The 19,118-nt window shown below is 50.4% G+C and overlaps 2 protein-coding genes across 2 annotated transcripts in view; both read left to right on the top strand.

Moving 5' to 3' along the window:
* The window catches only part of ZNF775 (zinc finger protein 775), a 20,683-nt gene extending 19,659 nt beyond the window's left edge, over window positions 1-1,024 (top strand). The window contains exon 4 of the mRNA XM_007469874.1: window positions 442-1,024. Coding sequence (XP_007469936.1) covers window positions 442-1,024 — 583 coding nt within the window. The remainder of the gene's footprint in view (window positions 1-441) is intronic.
* Window positions 1,024-19,118, top strand: part of GIMAP8 (GTPase, IMAP family member 8) — a 36,644-nt gene continuing 18,549 nt past the window's right edge. The window contains 1 exon segment of the mRNA XM_007472129.1: window positions 1,024-1,272. Coding sequence (XP_007472191.1) covers window positions 1,024-1,272 — 249 coding nt within the window.

Raw genomic sequence — 19,118 nt, 5'->3', positions numbered from 1 at the left:
CGTACCCCAAAAAAAAAAAAAAGCAGCAGCTCTGTCCTTAAGGTGCCCACAGGGCAGGGAGACAGAGGTAGCCTGACAGACCAGCATGCTGTGTGATGAGTGAGGGTCACAGGGTTGGGTCACGTGGCTCCGGAGGGGCTGGAGAGGTCAAGGAAGGACTCTAGCAGGAAGTGTCATTTTAGAAAGGCCTGAAGGAGGGGTAGGATGTGATTAGGGGTAGAGGAGAAAGAAGGGCATTCCAGCAGGGGGACACAGGCCCGAACAGGACTGGAGAGTGGCGGGTTCTGGAAGCCGTGGGAGCCCAGGGGAGTGTCCTCCCTGAGGCTGGGGCCTGGGTGATCCTCGGGTGCCCCCTGACTACTCTCTCTGCTTCTGCCTCCCCAGGGGCCAGTGATTGCAGCCGGAAGTGCCCATGACCGAACTGGCGTCCTCCGGGGACAGGTCCCCTGCGGGGGACGGGGAGGAGGGCCTGGGGGACGATCGAGGCCTGGTCATCCACCACCCTGCGGACGAGCAGCCGCACCGCTGCCCACTGTGCGGCCAGACCTTCTCGCAGCAGCCCAGCCTGGTGCGGCACCAGAAGGCGCATGCCGGAGTGGGCCGCGCGGCCGCCTTCGTGTGCCCCGAGTGCGGCAAGGCCTTCAGCGTCAAGCACAACCTCGAGGTGCATCAGCGCACCCACACGGGCGAGCGGCCCTTCCCCTGCCCCGAGTGCGGGCGCTGCTTCAGCCTCAAGCAGAACCTGCTCACGCACCAGCGTATCCACAGCGGCGAGAAGCCGCACCAGTGCGCGCAGTGCGGCCGCTGCTTCCGCGAGCCGCGCTTCCTGCTCAACCACCAGCGCACCCACGCGCGCATGCCTGCGCCGCACCCGCGCCGCCCCGGCGTCTTCGGGGAGCGGAGGCCCTACTTCTGCGCCCGCTGTGGCAAGAGCTTTGCGCGCGAAGGCTCGCTCAAGACCCACCAGCGCAGCCACGGCCACGGGCCCGAGGGCCAGGCGGCCCATTTAGGCCGCGTGCTCTGATGCGCGCTGGACCTGCTGCCTCCGGCTGTTTTCTGCCCCAGAGCCGCATCCGTGACCTCTGGCGATGGCGCTGGGCTTCGGCCCCCTCTCTGGCTGGGATCCCAGGAGACTGGGAGGGCTGGCTTGGGGTCTCAAAGGAGTGGGCCGCCTCCTTCCGCTCCTTCCCCAGGACCCTCTGGCTGGCTGCACACGGCTGCTTTGGGCCCCTGCGTTGGTTTTCCTCCGCAGGCCCACCCGGCTTAGAGCAGGTGAGACCCGGCGCTGGCCAGAGCCCGTCTCAGACTTGTTCGGGGTCAGGTGGGGACAGGTGAGGGAGGTGGGGCGTAGTGAGCTCCTAGGTCTACGACTAGCTTCTAACTAGATCTTCATTTCCTGAATGTCAGAGTTGAAAGCGACCTGGAGAGGGTACTCGCCACAATCCTCAAGCCCACCCCCAGCCCCTAGGGTCTCCTGGCACCAGCACTTACTATTTGGTACCCTTGAGAAGTCATTTCACTTCATGACCCAGTTTGCTTATCTGTGAGTTGGGGCTAACGATGAGAGGTCCTCCTCCCTGGTATATTGTGACGATTGTAATTGCTGTTAGCAGACAAGAGAGGGTGATGTCATTAATTGAGCGCCCCAGTGTGCCAAGCAGTGTGCTGTGCAGGGCTCTTGGGAAGAGCACAGCCACAGGCCCTGTCCCCTGGGGTGCTCTCTCATACAGGGTGATGCCAACTATCGGCTCTCGTGAGGACAGACTGAAAAGTGCTCTGGGAGGCGAGGTGAATGGTGTCGCCCAAGGCAGTTTGATGGCTTGAACTGGGTCCTGGGGACGAATAGGGAGAGCAAGGGTGTGGAAGGTTTCCAAGGCAGGGGTCCTACCTTGGAGGCTCACATTTGCTCTACAAAGGACTTTGTGGCAGGGAGAGGGGACACTGAGATGTTTAACGGGAAGAGTCCAGTGATTTCAAGTGCAGCTCAGGGACAGCTGGAAGCACTGAGGAGAGATGGAATTGGGATGGGCAGGAGCCTCGAGGTCCTGGGGTCATCTGGGCAAAAGAAAGGGAGGCTCCCCAGGAGGCTTGGCCGAGGTCATGCAGTGAAAAAGGGGAGAGCCAGGACCTGTCCCCCGGGCCTCAGATTCCAAGTTGATGCTCGGAGGCCTGGGCTTCTCAGCCATTTGGCAGACAAGGACACTGAGACTCACCCAAGCTGGCCCTAAATCACACGTAGGAGCTAGCGGTGCAGCAGTGGAAGCCTGGACCTCATTTTGGGTTCTGGACCCCAAGACCCTTCATTTCTACTGTATCATTGTTAGGAGAGGCTCTTACAGGTGGGAAAATGGGACTTTGGGGATGTGGGAATGTGAGCCTAGGCAGGGGCATCGCTAGGGGCTGTGGATGTCTGAAGGGGACATGGCATCCTGGGTAGTGGGTTGGGAGGAAGGAAGCTGGGGGCTGGCAGAGGACCTGCTCTCACAGAGCCCTTGTTCCACGCCCAGTCCCGTGCTCAGCGCTGGAGACCCATCCCTGCGCTCTGCCCTTCCTTAGAGCCACGGGGCTTCTCAGCGATCAGTTGTCCTCTGCCTGCCGCCCCTAGGTGGCTGTTGCACTGTGGACTAGTACTTAGTGGTGGAGATTAAGAGATTAAATCGGGACCCAGGACATCTGGAACCAGTCACCAAGTGCCCTGAACCCACGTTGTCTCATTGGTAAATGGGATTAGTAATCCTTGGGTGCTTGGTAGGGGCTAAGAGGACTCAAAGCCCTGGATGGGTGCAGGGGGCCCATGACTGCTCCCTTGTAGCCCTGGAGAGATGGCTGACGGGGGCTGGGCAGGGCCGCGTCCCACCCCAGACCTGACCCTGGTCTCTTTGTCTTTGTGGGCAGATGAGGACTTTACAGGACCTCTGGGCTGTGTGCAAGGCACATCTGACACAGTGACTAGGAATGGGGCCCTGGGCCTGTGCCCCAGCATGAGGACACGTCCCCTAAGAAGACCTACCTCGGGAGCTGACAGCAGAGGGACACATGGAGCCTGGAATTGGAGGCAGGTTCTGCACCCTGGTGGAAACTCCCCGGACCTGCTGGGAGTCACAGCCGAAGCAGAGCTCGTGCTGGCTGCCTGGCTGTAAACCCCCACTCTCCCGCGGCAGCAGGGACGGTGCCTGTGTGGGGGGCTTCTCTGCTCCCGCCTGGCCCACCAGACACGGGAGGTGAATCGCCTAGGAGAACACAGCAAGTTGGTAGCAGACTCAGCTCCAGAGGCAAGACCTTCCCCCAGGTGTGCACATACCTGCAGGCTTCACTCTCCTTTCAGAGCAACGTTCTTAACACTTTTGGGGTCGTGAAGCCCTCTGACAAGATGGCAAAGGTTATGAACCTTCTCCCCAGGAAGACACAGATGGTCACGTAGATGCAAGAATCTACGAGCAATCCCAGGAGCTCCTGGACTCCAGGCCGAGATCCTTGGTCCCGGGACTAACCCGCCACTCCTTCCTTACCTGACACAGAGCCCCGGGTCAGGGCCTCCATTTCGAGTAGCATTTCATCCCCTGCCCTCCCCAACCCCTGCCCTCCCTTCCCTTGTTCAGGAATAAAGAATTCTGAGGCGGGGCCTCTTTTAGTCACTTTTTTCTCCCAGACCTAACAAACAGCGCATCAGGTTTCTGGAGCCTCCCTTCCCTTCCCTAGATGTTGCTGGAAGCTCGCGGGGCGCCTCCCCAGACTGGACCACCCATCAGAAAAGGTGGGACCGACTAGGGCGGGGCTGGGTTTTGATGACAACCAGACTTCATGAGGTAGCTTATAGTTAGTGAAACCCTTGGAGGTGGGGAGAGGCCTTTAGTCCTGAAATGTAGGTCAAATCCCAGGGACGTGAGTGCTGCGGGGCGTGGGGGAGTTGTGTTGAGGTGAGAGGTCCCAGGGCTGAGCTGAGGTTTGGTCAGGGCTGCCAGGAGGCCCCCATGGGTTCCTGTCTCCAGTGCAGTTCGCATGTAGGTTCTCAGCATCTGCCATATGCCAGGCTCTGGGATAACAGGCTGCTCTGGGGGAGGTCAGAGAAATGAGGCCCTGTGCTTCTGGGACTTCCTTCTCTCTGATCCTTGGCCCAACCCAGGGGACCCTCACAGATGCCCCTTCTCCTCTCGTCTCCCTCCTCGGTCCTGCCTCTGTTTCTCCCGCTGTTGCCCTGGCCTGTGCCCCCCACCCCCGCCGGCTAAGCCCTCTCATCCACCAGGTTGCCTCTTCCCGACCACCAAGCCCACGTTCCGCCCTCCTCCGAACAGTCCCCGTGTTAACACGCTACCACATGCCTGAAATTCGTGTGTACCACGTGTGGAGTCTTATGCAGTAAGTCCCCTACACATGAACCTTCAAACTGCGAACTTTCAAAGATGTGAGTGTGCGTTCCATCAGCGTCAGGCGTGAGTGAAATTGCAGCTTGCCCTCCAATTGTGTTAGTTGGGTACCTAAGCTAACTTTGCTGGACTTATGAACAAATTGGACTTACGAACATGCTCTTGGAACAGAACCTGTTCGTATGTAGGGGACTTACGGTACTCCCGTTTCCCGTGTGTGTGTGTGTGTGTGTGTGTGTGTGTGTGTGTGTGTGCGCGCGTGTGCGCGTGTGCATGTGAAACCTCCACTGAGACTGGGAGCTCCGTGAAGGCAAGGGCTTGAACCCCAGCAGGGTCTAGCACAGGGCTGGGCTCACAACACTCAGGAAGTAATTACCGACTGGCTGGTGGGTCCAGTGCTGGAGGCTGTGGGGTGGGAGGTGATGGGAGGTGTGACGGGGAGTGGGACGTTGAGTCCGCTAGTGGGTGTATCTTATTGGCTGTGGGCTGGCTTTCCTGGGCAATAACAGCCGCAGGAGGCCTTGGGTTCTCCCCTCCTTGGGGCAGTGGGACAGGAGAGACCCCACCCCCGTCGACTCCGCAGGAGTGTGTGTCAATGGATGTCCAGGCTGGACGTCTCCATAGGTTGCTGACGCTTGCTGGAGCTGACCAAGGGGAATCAATGTTCTCTCAACATCAGCTCATGTGAGGAGTGGTCATTTGGGGCTCAGCTGGGAGCAGGGAGGTGGCCTCCAGCTCCGCCTCCATCATTTCTTGAGGAGTTACGTTCAAGGTCACATAGCTCCAAAGCCACAGCAGTGAGTCAGCTTGGGCTTCCCCATATGGATAATGCCCACTACTTGGATGTGGGTAATGGATACCGGGGCCCCTTGGGGTAGTCCCCCGGCAGCTTGCTCAATGCACAGCGAGGCAGACCTGCTGAGAACCTTCGAGGTGCTTCCCTCAGCACCTGAGTGCTGGGCCGCTCCAAGGCTGGCCCATCCCCACCCAGAGGCCCTGGCTGGTCGCGTCTCTCTCCTGGCTCTGGTCTCCTTATCTGTTCCTCCTGCCTCGTGGGTTGTGAGAATCGGATGAATGCGTATATACACTGTGCGCGCTGCAAAGCCCCACGTAGGGGCAGGGGTGCCGTCATTGTTCTGCCACTGTCTCCTGCCGCGGGTGGGCCTGGCCGCTGGCACTTCACAGCCCAGGAGTCTTCTGCAGCAGGAGAGGCTCTGGAGAGTGGAGTTCCGCCAGGCCTGCCACTGCGCTGCCGAGACTCGGATGAGCGATCTTCCTCCTGTCCCTGGTGAGGGGCTGGGCCTGCTCATGGCCAAGGCTCACTCCAGAACCTTCCTTCTGTGCCTTACTCTTTGATTCAGATTTGGGGCTGCATCAATTGTCTCTATCAGCCAAAGAGGGTCCTGAGTGGTAGTAACTCAACGATGGGGTCTTTGAGACCTGGGGCTGATGGAGGTGAATCAGGCAGTATCCTCGTTCAACTCAAATCCACAGACACCATAAAGGGGAACCGCAGGCTCCGTAACAGAAGGGCAGGGACTTACTTGACTGTGACGCCGGCTCTGCTCTCCTTCATGTCAGCTGCCTCCCCGCCTCGCAGGGCAGGAAGGCGCGGCCAGTAGCTGGGCCCTCCGCCAGCTCAGGCTCAGCTCCTTCCCTGATGGTCTGAACCCCTTGCAGGGCTGACTCTCGTCGGCTGGAATCGGTCGGTGCTTGCTGCCAGGGCAGTGGCTGCACCAGGCCTGGGGAATGCCACGCGCTGGATGGCCAGGCCTGGGCACACACCGCCTGTAGAGGGTCAGCTCCGCCTGGAGCCCGTGGTCTGCGCGTGGGGAAGGGACGGTTCACGAGGGAAGCCCAGAGGCGAGAAGGCAGGCGAGTGGACTCCAGGTGGCTGCCCAGCAACCTGATGGCTTGTTATAACCGCAAGATCACAGCCCCCCTCCTGACTCTAATCAGAAATGGCATTTTAAAAAATATATACAAAAACACCAACGGGTTTTTTATTATTATCATTATTTTAAAATATTTATTTATTTTGGCTGCGCCGGGTCTTAGTTGGGGACACAGACTCTTTAGCTGGTGGCGTGCACGCAGGATCTAGTTCCCTGGCCAGGCATCAAACCCGGGCCCCCTGCATTGGGAGTGCAGAGTCTTATGCACTGGACCACCACGGAAGTCCCAGAAACTGCCTTTTAACAAGATGCCCAGGCCGTCATCGTGTGTGCAGGTGGTCTGCCCTACCTCATTTCCCCCCTCTTCGAGGGGGGCCTTTTGACTCTGATGTGCCATCGACCCTACTGTCCAAAGGGAGCAGACTGAAGCGTGTTTTTTCTTAGGCAGCTTGTGGGCTGTAGAGATGAGACGCTGCCTCCACCAGGGTCCAGGATCCCATCCACGGTCGCCCCTCCCCCCCACCTCCCGGGGACCAGAGCATTCATCAGCCGTGCCCATCTTGACCTGGCCGGCCCAGCCTGGCTTTATGAGAATTTTCCATTAGCACAGAACACAGCACAGGAGAGAAAAGCCCAGGAAAAGGCCAGCCCCGAGGAAGCAGAGCAGTTCCTCCACCTGGTCTCTGCACCCACCTTATGACCCCCCTTCAAAACATCACGAAGCCTCACTTTCCTCACCCTAATAACGCCCAAGTGAGAGGATGTGTGCCATGGATGCTGTGTGCCCCGCTGGATCCCCTTTCCAAGCTATTGTGGGCATAGGCTGTTAATGGTTCACAGCTGCCTAGCTCAGGGGGCTGCCCCCAGCCCACCCCTACCACTGCGAGTGACTGCTGACCCCAGAGGGGCCAGCTCCAAATGCAGCCTCTGCTCGGGGCTCCCGAGGGAACAGACGACACTGGGCTTCTGCTGAGACCACATCCCTGGCTCCTTACCCCACCTGAGCCTACTTCCCACTTCCCTTCTCCAGAGAGCACCTCCCAATGGTTCTCGTTCCCCTTGAACAGAATCCTTGACTCAGGCTTTGCTTCCAAGGACCCCAACCTAAGGCAGTGTCTCAGCGGGATACACGCTCCAAGGATCTTGCACAGACAAGAGATCGTGAGTAGTATCTTTGTTTAGTTCTGCATAGTGCTGTAGGCTTTCATCAAAGAGCTGCTGGTAGGTGGACAGATTGGAGGTGGCCATGTGCTTTGTGAGATGGTGAAACCCACATAGAACAAATACCCACTGCTTTTCTCGACCTAGCTTTAGACTTGGGTAGCATTTCAAACGCAGATGCTTCAGACCAGCATGTTAGCTGTTGTGTTTAATAATAATTGTTTAAAAAAGGCTGTTGTTGGTCAGAACACCTGGGGACAGGGGCCTCTGAGATGTGGGAAAGACCCGAGGGGCTGAGCTGGTCCTTCCCCAGCCTGTGGAAATCTGCTAGGAGACAAGCAGCAACTCCTGAGATCAGGTTTCAAGCACGTGGGTTCAAGAGAGCCTTAGTTTATAGGAGCAGCGTGAACTGTGTCCGTGTGTGGGGCAAGAGGCGTTCCGGAGCCAGGTGGCATGATGGTGCATGTGGGTCCTGACAGGTGGCAGAGACAGTGGCTGAGGGATGGAGGGGACGGGCAGCCTCCACTGCGTGCAAGCACTCCCAGAAATTACTGGAGGTGTGTGCGTTGTGGTCTCCTGCAGGAGGAATGGACGCCATAGAGTTCCGGGGGCTGGGGAGCGCTCAATCTTTATTTGCACATAAGAAGCAGCATGTTTCAGGCTGGTGGAGCGGGACACCATGGCCTTCGCTTTCCCACCCCGTCTCTGCGCTAGCTCACGGTGCCTGCTGCTTCGAGGTTAATGCTTGTTCTCTCTGCTACTGCCCTTGACATCTCTGCCCTCTGCTCTGTGTGTCCCTCTCTGTCTCCCCCACAGAATCCCAGAGACAGATTTGGTGTGACTAGTCACCATCCCTTGGACAGAGTTCATTCTCCCCACACTTCGATGTGGCTTGTGAGCCTTGAGCTGGCATCCCGGGGGCAGGTACACTCCAGACCCAGTAGCTCCGGCCAGGGTGATGGCAAAATATGAATCCTGGGAACTCTGAGGGATGCCTGAGCACATGTTCCCAGGAGGGGGTGACAGGGTCCGGGGCTGTCTGGCTTGTCCAGCCCGTGCTCTGGTTTCTCCCTCACTTTTTTTTTTTTAAAATTAATTAATTAATTAATTAATTTACTTTTGGCTGCATTGGGTCTTTGTTGCTGCGCGTGGGCTTTCTCTAGTCGAGGCGAGCAGGGGCTACTCTTCGTTGTGGTGCGCGGGCTTCTCATTGCGGTGGCTCCTCTCGTTGCGGAGCACGGGATCGAGGCACGCAGGCTCAGTAGTTGTGGCACACAGGCTTAGCTGCTCCGCGGCATGTGGGATCTTCCTGGACCAGGGCTCGAACCCGTGTCCCCTGCGTGGGCAGGCAGATTCTTAACCACTGCGCCACCAGGGAAGCCCCTCCCTCACTTTTACTGTGCAAATCTCTCTGCAGCCCCCCAGTGACCAGGTAGATGGCCTTGTTGCATGAATGTTGGTTTTGATTGGATTCATGCTCTGGGTAGGATGCTGGAGTTGGAACAAAAATATCCCTTTTGGATCTTCTTTCTGTTCCTATTGCCTCTCCCTGGTTGGTATACGTTTACAGCCACTTCTCCCTAATGCCTGGAGAGGGTTATATAAAATGGGACTGCTCTCTTGGCCATCATGGAGCATATTCAGGAAATCTTGCAATATGAGAAAATCAAGAAACAGAGCCAGTGAATACAGCAGTCCCACTTATTGGACAACGTTAAAAAAAAACACCAGATATCACTGATAGATCGTATTCTGTGAATACAATCTGTGACTATTCTGTGAATGCAATAAAATAAAGGCACACCTCTGAGATATTTCTGGTTCGGTTTCAGACCCCCGCAATAAAGCAAATATCGCAACGAAGCAAGTCACGTGAATTTTTTTTGTTTCCCAGTGTATATAAAAGTTCTGTTTACACTATACGGTAGTCTGTTAAGTGTGCAGTAGCATTATGTCTTTAAAAAAACAGTGTACACACCTTAATCTGAAAATACTTTATTGCTAAAAACTTCTAACTACCACCTGAGCCTTCAGTAAGTCGCAGTAGTAACATCAAAGATCACTGATCACAGATCACTGTAACATAAGTATTAACATATTATTTCATATTATAATAATGAAAATGTTTGAAATGTTTGAAATATTGCGAGAATTACTAAAATGTGGCACAGAGACGTGATGTGAGCAAAGGCTGTTGGAAAAATGACGCAGATAGACTTGCTTGACACAGGGTTGCCATAAATCTTCAATTTGTAAAAAATGCATTATCTGTGAAGCGCAATAAAACGATATGTACCTATAATTAACAAAAAAACCCACAAAAGCTTCTGTATATTCAGAAATTTATGTGTTTATGTAAAAACACACTTATTAATAATTTACAGATTACAGAAGAAATTGTAATGGAAATGATAAAATATTTATGAATGAATGAATGACTATGAAAAACACTGCGTTTCAAACCTTGTGTCATGCAAGAGGAAAATTTTACTCTTAAATGTATTCATCAGAAGAGAGGACATTTTGAAAATCAAAAAGTCAAGAGTTTAACTTAAGAAGTTAGGAAACGAACAACAGAATATGCCCAAAGACGGAGAAAAATAATTAGAAAGATAAAAGTAAATTAAGGTGGGAGCCCAGATACCTTTAACTGGGAAGCTTGTCAACCTCTAATGATGAGATAATTCTTCTGTTCCAGAGAATAGGGTGAAAAATAACTCCCAAACTCTTTTAATGAGGCTGGTAAAACCTTGACAATGAAACCAGACAAGGACAGGACAACGAAGGAAAATTTTCAGCCAATCTCACCCATGAGTAGAATCGCAAAAATCCAAAATAAGATATTGGCAAATAAAATCCAGAAATATATTTTAAAATGCATCATGACCAAGAAGGCTTTATCAGACATATATAAAGATGGTTCAATATCAGAAAATTCTATTAAAGAAATATACCACTGCAGCAGGTAATGGAGAAAAAACATGAAAATCTCAATAGATGTAGGAAAAGCATTTGCTAAAATTCAATTTATTTGCAATAAAAAAATCCAAACCCCAAACAAGCAAACGAAACAAAACAAAAACCAAACAAAGCTTCTTTTTTTAAAAAAATTATTTATTTATTTTTGGACGCATCGTATCTTCGTTGCTGCGCCTGGGCTTTCTCTAGTTGCGGCCAGCGGGGGCTACTCTTCAGTGCGTGCGCGTGCTTCTCATTGTGGTGGCTTCTCTTGTTGGGGAGCACAGGCTCTAGGCTTGCGGGCTTCAGTAGTTGTGGCTTGCAGACTGTAGAGCCCAGGCTCAGTAGTTGTGGTGCACGGGCTTCGTTGCTCCGCGGCATGTGGGATCTCCCCGGACCAGGGCTCGAACCTGTGTTCCCTGCATTGGCAGGCGGATTCTTAACCCCTGCGCCACCAAGGAAGCCCAAGCAGAACTTTTTTCTAGGGTTACCTCTGTTGTCTGTTCTGTGCAATCCTTCCCCCTTCCCATTACACTACACCTTCCTCCTCTGCTGCTTTTTTTTTTTTTAATTAAAAAAAAATTTTAAAGTATAGTTGATTTACAACATCATATTGGTTTCAGATGTACAACATAAGGATTCAAATTTTTATAAATCATACATTAAGTTATTAAAATAAAATATCAGCTATATTCCCTGTGCTGTACAATGTATCCTTGTACCTTATTTATTTTATACCTCTTGTAGTTTGTACCTTTTGTCCCCCTACCCCTATCTTGCCTCTCCCCACTTCCCTCTTCCCACTTGTAACTACTATTTCTCTATATCTGTGAGTCTGTTTCTGTTTTGTTATATCATTCACGTGTTTTATTTTTTAGATTCCATGTATAAGTGATAACATACAGTATATTTCTTTCTCTGTCTGACTTATTTCACTGAGCATAATACTCTCCAGGTCCATCCGTGTTGCTGCAAATGGAAAACTTGAGTCTTTTATATGGCTGAGTAGTATTCCATTGTATATATACATCACTTCTTTATCCATTCATCTGTTGATGGACACTTAGGTTGCTTCCATATCTTGGCCATTGTAAATCATGCTGCTATGAACATTGGGGTGCATGTATCTTTTCGAATTAATGATTTCATTTTCTTCGGATATATACTCAGGACTGGGATTACTGGGTCATATGGTAACCCTATTTTTATTTTTTGATGGTCCTCCATACTGTTTTCCATAGTGGCTGCACCAGATTACCTCCCCACCAGCAGTGCTGGAGGGTTCCCTTCTCTCCACACCCTCTGCAGCACTTGTTTGTTGTGGTCTCTTCCTACTCTTCTTTATCACACTTTCATGGGTAGGCCTTTGCCCTTTTTTTTTTTTTTTTTTAACATCTTTATTGGAGTATAATTGGTTTGCAATGGTGTCTTAGTTTCTGCTTTATAACAAAGTGATTCAGCTATACATATACCTATATCCACATATCTCCTCCCTTTTGCGTCTCCCTCCCACTAGGCCTTTGCCTTTGTTCCCTCTTCCTGGAATATTCTGGAATATTTTGCTCCCAGATATTCCCAGGGCTCTCTTGCCACTGAGGTATGCGTATAGCTGTCATCTCATGGAGGCCTTTTCTAAACACTCTAGGTCAGTAACTCCCCATCTATTCTTTTTCACATCAACCAGCTCTATTTTCTCTCTTGCATTTATCACAAACATGACCTTGTTTATTTATTTGTTTGCTTGTTCATTATCTCCCCCTTCAGATGTAAGCACCAAGGGCAGTACAATGCCTGGCACACGTCAGGTGCTATATAAATATTTGTTGTGTTAGCTGACACGGGTTTTTTGGCCATTACTGGGGCATATTCAGGAAATTTTATAATATAGCAAATTAAACTTGTTTATAGTTTCAAATGTAATGAAATAGTTTTGAGACTATATGTAACAGCAAAGTTGATATGTTGCTCTCTGTAGATATTGATTTCAACTTTTCAGTTTTCTTTTGATATTTTGCAATGAAAAAATAGTCTGCAACATTTTTATAATTTTGCAGAACCTATAAGCCCTAGGTTTTCTGTCTATGATGTCTAATGGAAAAATGGACCTATTTGGGGGAATTATGTAATTTCTCTCTCTTTTTGTCTGTGCATCCAATAAATGGAATTTATTTCGTTTTTAAGGGGAAAGTTGTGTGAGATTATTTGGTTGACTATGTGGTGAGGTATAGAGAGCTTACATAAGCTGCATAGTGAGTTAGTCACGCCAGACTTTTCTAACAGATGCCAATGGGAGAGTGGCGCCCTCTAGCGCGCATTTGGAGAACTGATGCTGAGTGAATCGAACTTTTGTTCTCTAAGGCCAGCCTGGCCACGTTTTTATTATAATGCACAAGTCAGGGACCGTGTAGGCGGTCAGTAAATACTTTCTGAATGAATAAGTGGAACCATGAGGCTTTTCAGAGTGCCCTATGGAAGTGAGTTAAAAAAATAAATAAATAAAAGCAGAGTTGTAAAGTTAACTGTCCCCTTAGAGATGAAGTGAAGGTTGATGGCTAATACAGGGGAGAAAATTGGAGGTAATGAAATTCGACACATGTTTCTTTTCTGAGTTTCCAGAAGGGAGAAGGAGAAAACATAGAGTAACTTTCCAAACAGAATGAGCCAAAAAGCCGGCAATGAAAGTTTGCTCATGAAAGTGTTAGAGGGACTTTTAAAAAGGGAGTAGACCCCAAAGGGGTTGATACGCCACCTCCATCGTCTGGCTGAGTCGACCACAGGATGCGAGAGAAGGAAGCACGTAATAAGAGTGGGAAAAACAACCACTAGCTGAAAAACTGTGGGCTGTTTTCATCTGTAAGCAAATCTTTAAAATGTAGATGTTACCCTTACATGCGGAATCTAAAATATGATACAAGTGAACCTATCTATGAAACAGAAACAGAATCACAGACATAGAGAACAGACTGGTGGTTGCCAAGGGGCAGGGGCTTGGGGGAGGGATGGAGTGGGAGGTCGGGGTTAGCAGATGTAAGCTTTTATACATAGAATGGATAAACAACAAGGTCTTACTGTAGAGCACAGGGAACTAAATTTAATATCCTGTGATAAACCATAATGGAAAAGAATATATATATGTATAGCCGAATCATGTTGCTGTACAGTAGAAATTAACACAACATTGTAAATCAGCTATACTTCGATAAAAAATATTGATAAAATGTAGATGTTATTGAGGAAATTTGAACACTTATTGGATACTCGATAATGCAGAATTGTTAATTTTTTCTCAGTTACAATTAGGTTATTGTGCTACGTAATAAAAGGATCTTTAGCTTTCAGAGATACATAGGGAATGAAATGCTCTCTGGGATTTGTTTCAGAATCGTGTGGGGCATGGGCGTGAGAAGGTGCAGTTAGAGATGAAACCGTGTTGACTGTGTGTTGATGATTTGAAGCTGGGAGAGAGGGGACCGGGGCTCATTAGAGCCTTCTGTCTACCATTGTCGTGTGTTGGAAAACTTCCTTAATAACAAGTTGACATATGTTTTTGCCTAATCCTTCTGGCTTTTTGAAAGTTCCTTTCTTAATAAGTTCCCGAAAAAATGGAAGTGCTGTGGATGTTTTGGGGCAGAGGAGGTGTTTGAGGCTGACTGGGAGTGTTGGTTTTGAGCCCTTTCTTTCTGTCCAAGAGATCAGGATGGCTGAGAAGGGGGAGGGGCTAAGAAGATGCCCTGCTTAATTTACATAGGGGGTAATGTCATTCTACTAGTCCTTTCAAGATGGGGAAAGATGATCTAATTAGATAACTGAGCCAAATCATTTTGTGGTCGGATTGACTTACGGATAGATTAACTGGAAAATCTGAAAAGTTTTCCAAATGCTACTGAGGAAATAAAATTGCAGCAAAGACCTCTTTGCTGTGCATCAGATAGTTGAGTATGAACCGACTTTTGACCTCTAGAATGTTAATTCTACGTTGGAATGCTTTGAGGGTCTTTGTTGTTGTTTTTCTTTCTTTTTTTTTTTTTTGCGGTACGCGGGCCTCTCACTGTTGTGGCCTCTCCCGCTGCGGAGCACAGGCTCCAGGACGCGCAGGCTCAGCGGTCATGGCTCACGGGCCCAGCCGCTCCGCGGCATGTGGGATCTTCCCAGACCGGGGCACGAACCCGTGTCCCCTGCATCGGCAGGCGGACTCTCAACCACTGTGCCACCACGGAAGCCCTTTTTGTTGTTTTTGAACTAAATGTTTTTAAAAGGAAAAATGACATAAATAATTTTTGAGAGAATCCCAGTTCTTTAGAGTGACTATGTTCCTGCCCTGATCCCGCGGGGGAGGGCAGCGCGGTGCCTCTGGAATAGTAAGAGAGCAGGTGGGGGACACTGAACCCCTACCAGGACTTCAGAGGTTGATGCCCAGCTGTAACAATACTGTGAGTGAATTGTTGGAAGTAATTTCCGTACTTGCCCTAATTTAGAAAAATTCTGAGGAACACTAGAAATGACTAGGGATCACATCAAGAAATGCAGCGTTAATGTCAACTTCCAGTAGAGACAGGTTCTGGGCTCCACGCTCTGGGTCTTCTTTCTGGACAAGGTGGGGCGGGGGGTGATGCCATGGGACTGGTAGAAGCAGGTATTTGGATTGAAGAGGCTTCCGCTGACTTTTCAGTGGCCACTAGACAGAAATGGCTGTGGTAGGAAGAGCATGGGTCTTGGTGTTAAAACTGGGTTAGAATCCCAGCTCTGCCACTTCTAGCTGTGATCTTGGGGAAACTGGCTCCTAACAAGAATTGTCTGGTTCTCTGCACTCCAAACGTTGCCTGAAGTAAGGCACGAGTGCCTGTTGGCGAGTGTCCCCCTCTTTCTTTCTTTTTTTGTTGTTTATTGCTAACTTAAAAAAATTTGATCAGTTGTACAGCAGAGTGATTCAGTCATACATATATATTATATCTATTCTTTTTCAGATTCTTTTCCCTTATAGGTTATTACAAAATATTAAGTATAGTTCCCTGTGCTAGACAGTGGGTCCTCATTGGGTATCTATTTAATATATAGTAGTGTGTATATGTTAATCCCATCCTCCTAAAATATCCCTCCCCACCTTTCCCCTTTGGTAACCATAAGTTGGTTTACTATGTCTGTGGGTCTATTTCTATTTTGTAAATAAGTTCATTTGCATCCTTTTAGATTCCACATGTAACTGCTATCATATGATAGCTGTCTTTCTCTGCCTGGCTCACTTCACTCAGTATGATGCGTCCCCCTCTTTCCAAAGCACTTCCTTCAATGTCCGTTTCCAGGCTGCGCACCTCAATCCTCGTCCCAGCTGAGCACAGGCACCACCCCCTCCTGGCCACCGGCTTCCCACCCAGCAGGTAGAGGAGGTGCATGACGGGGAAAGTCAGGGGGACCCTCGGGCCCGGAGGGGCATGGCTGGCCCCAGTGTTCTGAACCCGGGCAGGGGTATGGAAATGGAATTGTCAGTGGGTTGAGATTTCCAGGACTTCTAAAAGGGCCCCAATAAACCCTCCAGAACTTTCACTCGAGGCTGGAAGAATAAAATGAGCAATTTCTGTTTCTCTAATTTGAGGGATTTTAGAAATGGAAGTTGGGGTTCCAGACGTTTCTTCGCTTCCACAGTGAATAGAATGGAGGCAAATTTTCCTTGGGTTGGACTTAGTGCCTGAAACCCTTCTACTGGTGCCACCTTCCAGCTGTTAGTTCCCCCCATTGGGTGGGATGCTGAGTCTGAAATGCCCGCCGCACCTCATCTTCCCCTTCCAGATACTGCAGTCCCACCTGGTGAGGCCCGGATCCCTCCTTTCTGGCTGGAATCGTCCTGGGGCCAGATGAGATCCGAGGAAGGCCATGAGCTGTGGTGGGCATTGTGCCATCTAGAAACAGGGGAACTGAGGAGGTCCAATTGGGCTGGAAAGACCCCAGTCTGTTTGGGTCTCAGGCCTCACCTGTAACAGGTATATCTTGGTTGAAGGCAGTGTACAAGATGCTGGAGGGAAGTGCTGTAAGTTCATTGCACAAAAGTAAAACCACGTACAGGGCTGGTGTGGAGGAGACCGAGAGAGGATGCAAAGAATGTAGGCCTGGAGATGGAGAGAGGATGCAGGAGGTGGGTGCGGAGATGGAGAGAGGATGCAGGAGGTGGGTGCGGAGATGGAGAGAGGATGCAGGAGGGTGGGTGCGGAGATGGAGAGAGGATGCAGGAGGTGGGTGTGGAGAGAGCCTAGTGCTGGGCTCCCAGGGGCAACGCCTGAACCAACCCAAAGGACGGTCCACTCAAGCTAGACTCCTGCAACAGGCCCAGCCCAGTGGGTTTCTGGGCCCTGGGCAGTTGGAGGAGAGAAGGGCAAAGTCAGACCAAGTGTGCCTGGAAGGCTGCTCCAGGCAGGGTGGGATTGGAGGTTGCGGGGAAGATGCTAGGGCCCAAAGCCAGGATCCCCTTGGTGGGAGATGGCAGAGAGGCGCTGAGCCTGAGGAGTGCTTTGGATCCACAGGTCCTCCAACTGCAAGGAGGGGTGATGCCCTCAAGTTGACGACCAAGGGGTCACTTCTGGAGAAAGCCCAGCACTGCAGGAAGTGGCCAGACACGTGCTCCACTGTTGCCAGCTGGGACCCCACAGGTTTTTCTGTACCTCCCCAGGCAAGCTCTCCCTTTCTAAAAGCAAGATAATAAAACCTGCTTCCTGTTTTCACTGATGCAGATTGTGATTACTTGGTGGGTTATTTTTAGGAGAGTTGCCAACATCTTCTGATGAACGACTAATTCCAGGTGCTCTGTGGGGCCCTGGAGACGCTGCAGGAAGATTGGATGCCTGATGCCTGGCTTCTCTGATAATTCATTAGGCTTCTGGAACGCATGTAGTGAAAGACAGAAAACATTGTGACCAGAAATCAGGGGACCTGGGTGTCACACCTTTGTGGTGAACTTTATTTATCTTTTTTTTAAATAGAAGGGTGACTTTTTAATTTTTTCTAGCTTTATTTAGATATTCTTGACATATTATATATGTAAGTTTAAGGTGTATGATGAGATGATTTCATAACCGTATATATTGCAAAATGTTTACTACAATGAGGTTAGTTAACACCTCTGCCCCTCACCTTTTTGTGTGTGTAGTGATAACATTTATGATCTAATCTCTTAACGACTCTCAAGTATATAATGAGGTTAACCTCATTCTCTGCTTCTCAGAAGGTGCTGACTCAGTCCTGGGCACAAAAGAGAGAGGCTTGTGGGGACCCCAAGGCCACCGGCTGCAAGCTAGGCTTTTGGGGATGTTTTGTTTATCTCAAAAGTTCTTAGGAGGGCTTCCCTGGTGGCGCAGTGGTTAAGAATCCACCTGCCAATGCAGGGAACATGGGTTTGAGCCCTGGTCCGGGAAGATCCCACATATCGTGGAGCAACTAAGTCCATGCGCCACAACTACTGAAGCCCGCGTGCCTAGAGCCCGTGCTCCGCAATAGGACAAGCCACTGCAATGAGAAGCCCACGCACCACAATGAAGAGTTACCCCCGATCTCCACAACTAGAGAAAGCCCGCTCGCAACAACGAAGACCCAATGCAGCCAAAAATAAATAAATTAAATAAATTTAAAAAAAAAAGTTCTTAGGAGTGTTGAATTGTTCTTCATTATCTATCCATACTTATCTAAAATGCTCTGGAGGACTTTCCTGGCAGTCCAGTTGTTAAGAATCCACCTTCCAATGCAGGGGACGCGGGTTTGATCCCTGTTCAGGGAACTAAGATCCCACATGTCGCGGAGCAACTAAGCCTGCGTGCTCTAGAGCCCGTGTCACAACTAGAGAGCCCGCCCTCCGCAACTATTGAGTGCACATGCTCTAGAGCCTGCATGCCGCAACTAGAGAGAAGACCATGTGTTGCGATGAAACATCCCATGTGGCACAAAGAAGATCCTGTGTGCTGTAACTACTGAACCCCACTCGCTCTCCAGCCTGCATGCTGCAACTAGAGAGAAGCTCATGTGCTGCAATGAAAGATCCCACGTGTCTCAAAGAAGATCCCGTGTGCCACAACTAAGACCCGACGCAGCCAAATAAATAAATATTAAAAAAATAAATAAAATACTCTGGAAGGTGGGCCATGGCTGGGCTGCGGTCTGTCTGAGCCCGGGCGCTGGCCCTCAGCCAATGAAGCAGGAGCACCTGGGTTTAAGATGCAAGAAGTAATCGGCCTCTGAGGTCCCTTCTGGCTCCTGGCTTTTTACCTGTTTTTTTTTTTTTTTTTTTAATTAATTTATTTATTTTTGGTTGCGTTGGGTCTTTGTTGCTGCGCACGGGCGGTGAGCAGTCATTGAGGTGCACGGGCTTCTCATTGCGGTGGCTTCTCTTGTGGAGCACGGGCTCTAGAGTGCAGGCTCAGTAGTTGTGGTGCACGGGCTCTAGAGCGCAGGCTCAGTAATTGTGGTGCAAGGGCTCAGTTGCTCCGCGGCATGTGGGATCTTCCCGGACCAGGTCTCGAACCCGTGTCCCCTGCATGGGCAGGCGGGTTCTTAACCACTGTGCCACCAGGGAAGTCCCTGGCTTCTCACTTGTGTTTCGGCCCCACTTGTTCCTGGTGCGCCCATGTCGCCTTCCTCTGCTCATTAAAAATCCTGCTCTTGCCTCGCCGCTAGCCAGCAGCCTGGATGGCAGGGACAGATGTCCTTCTGATAATACTAAGGTGGTAGAAAAGTCCTGCCAGATGTGATGATAGCACCTGCG

Source organism: Lipotes vexillifer, unplaced genomic scaffold (genome assembly GCF_000442215.2).
Source record: "Lipotes vexillifer unplaced genomic scaffold, Lipotes_vexillifer_v1.1 scaffold472, whole genome shotgun sequence".
Classification (NCBI taxonomy): Eukaryota; Metazoa; Chordata; class Mammalia; order Artiodactyla; family Lipotidae; genus Lipotes; species Lipotes vexillifer.
This window is presented reverse-complemented; position numbering and strand designations above follow the sequence as displayed.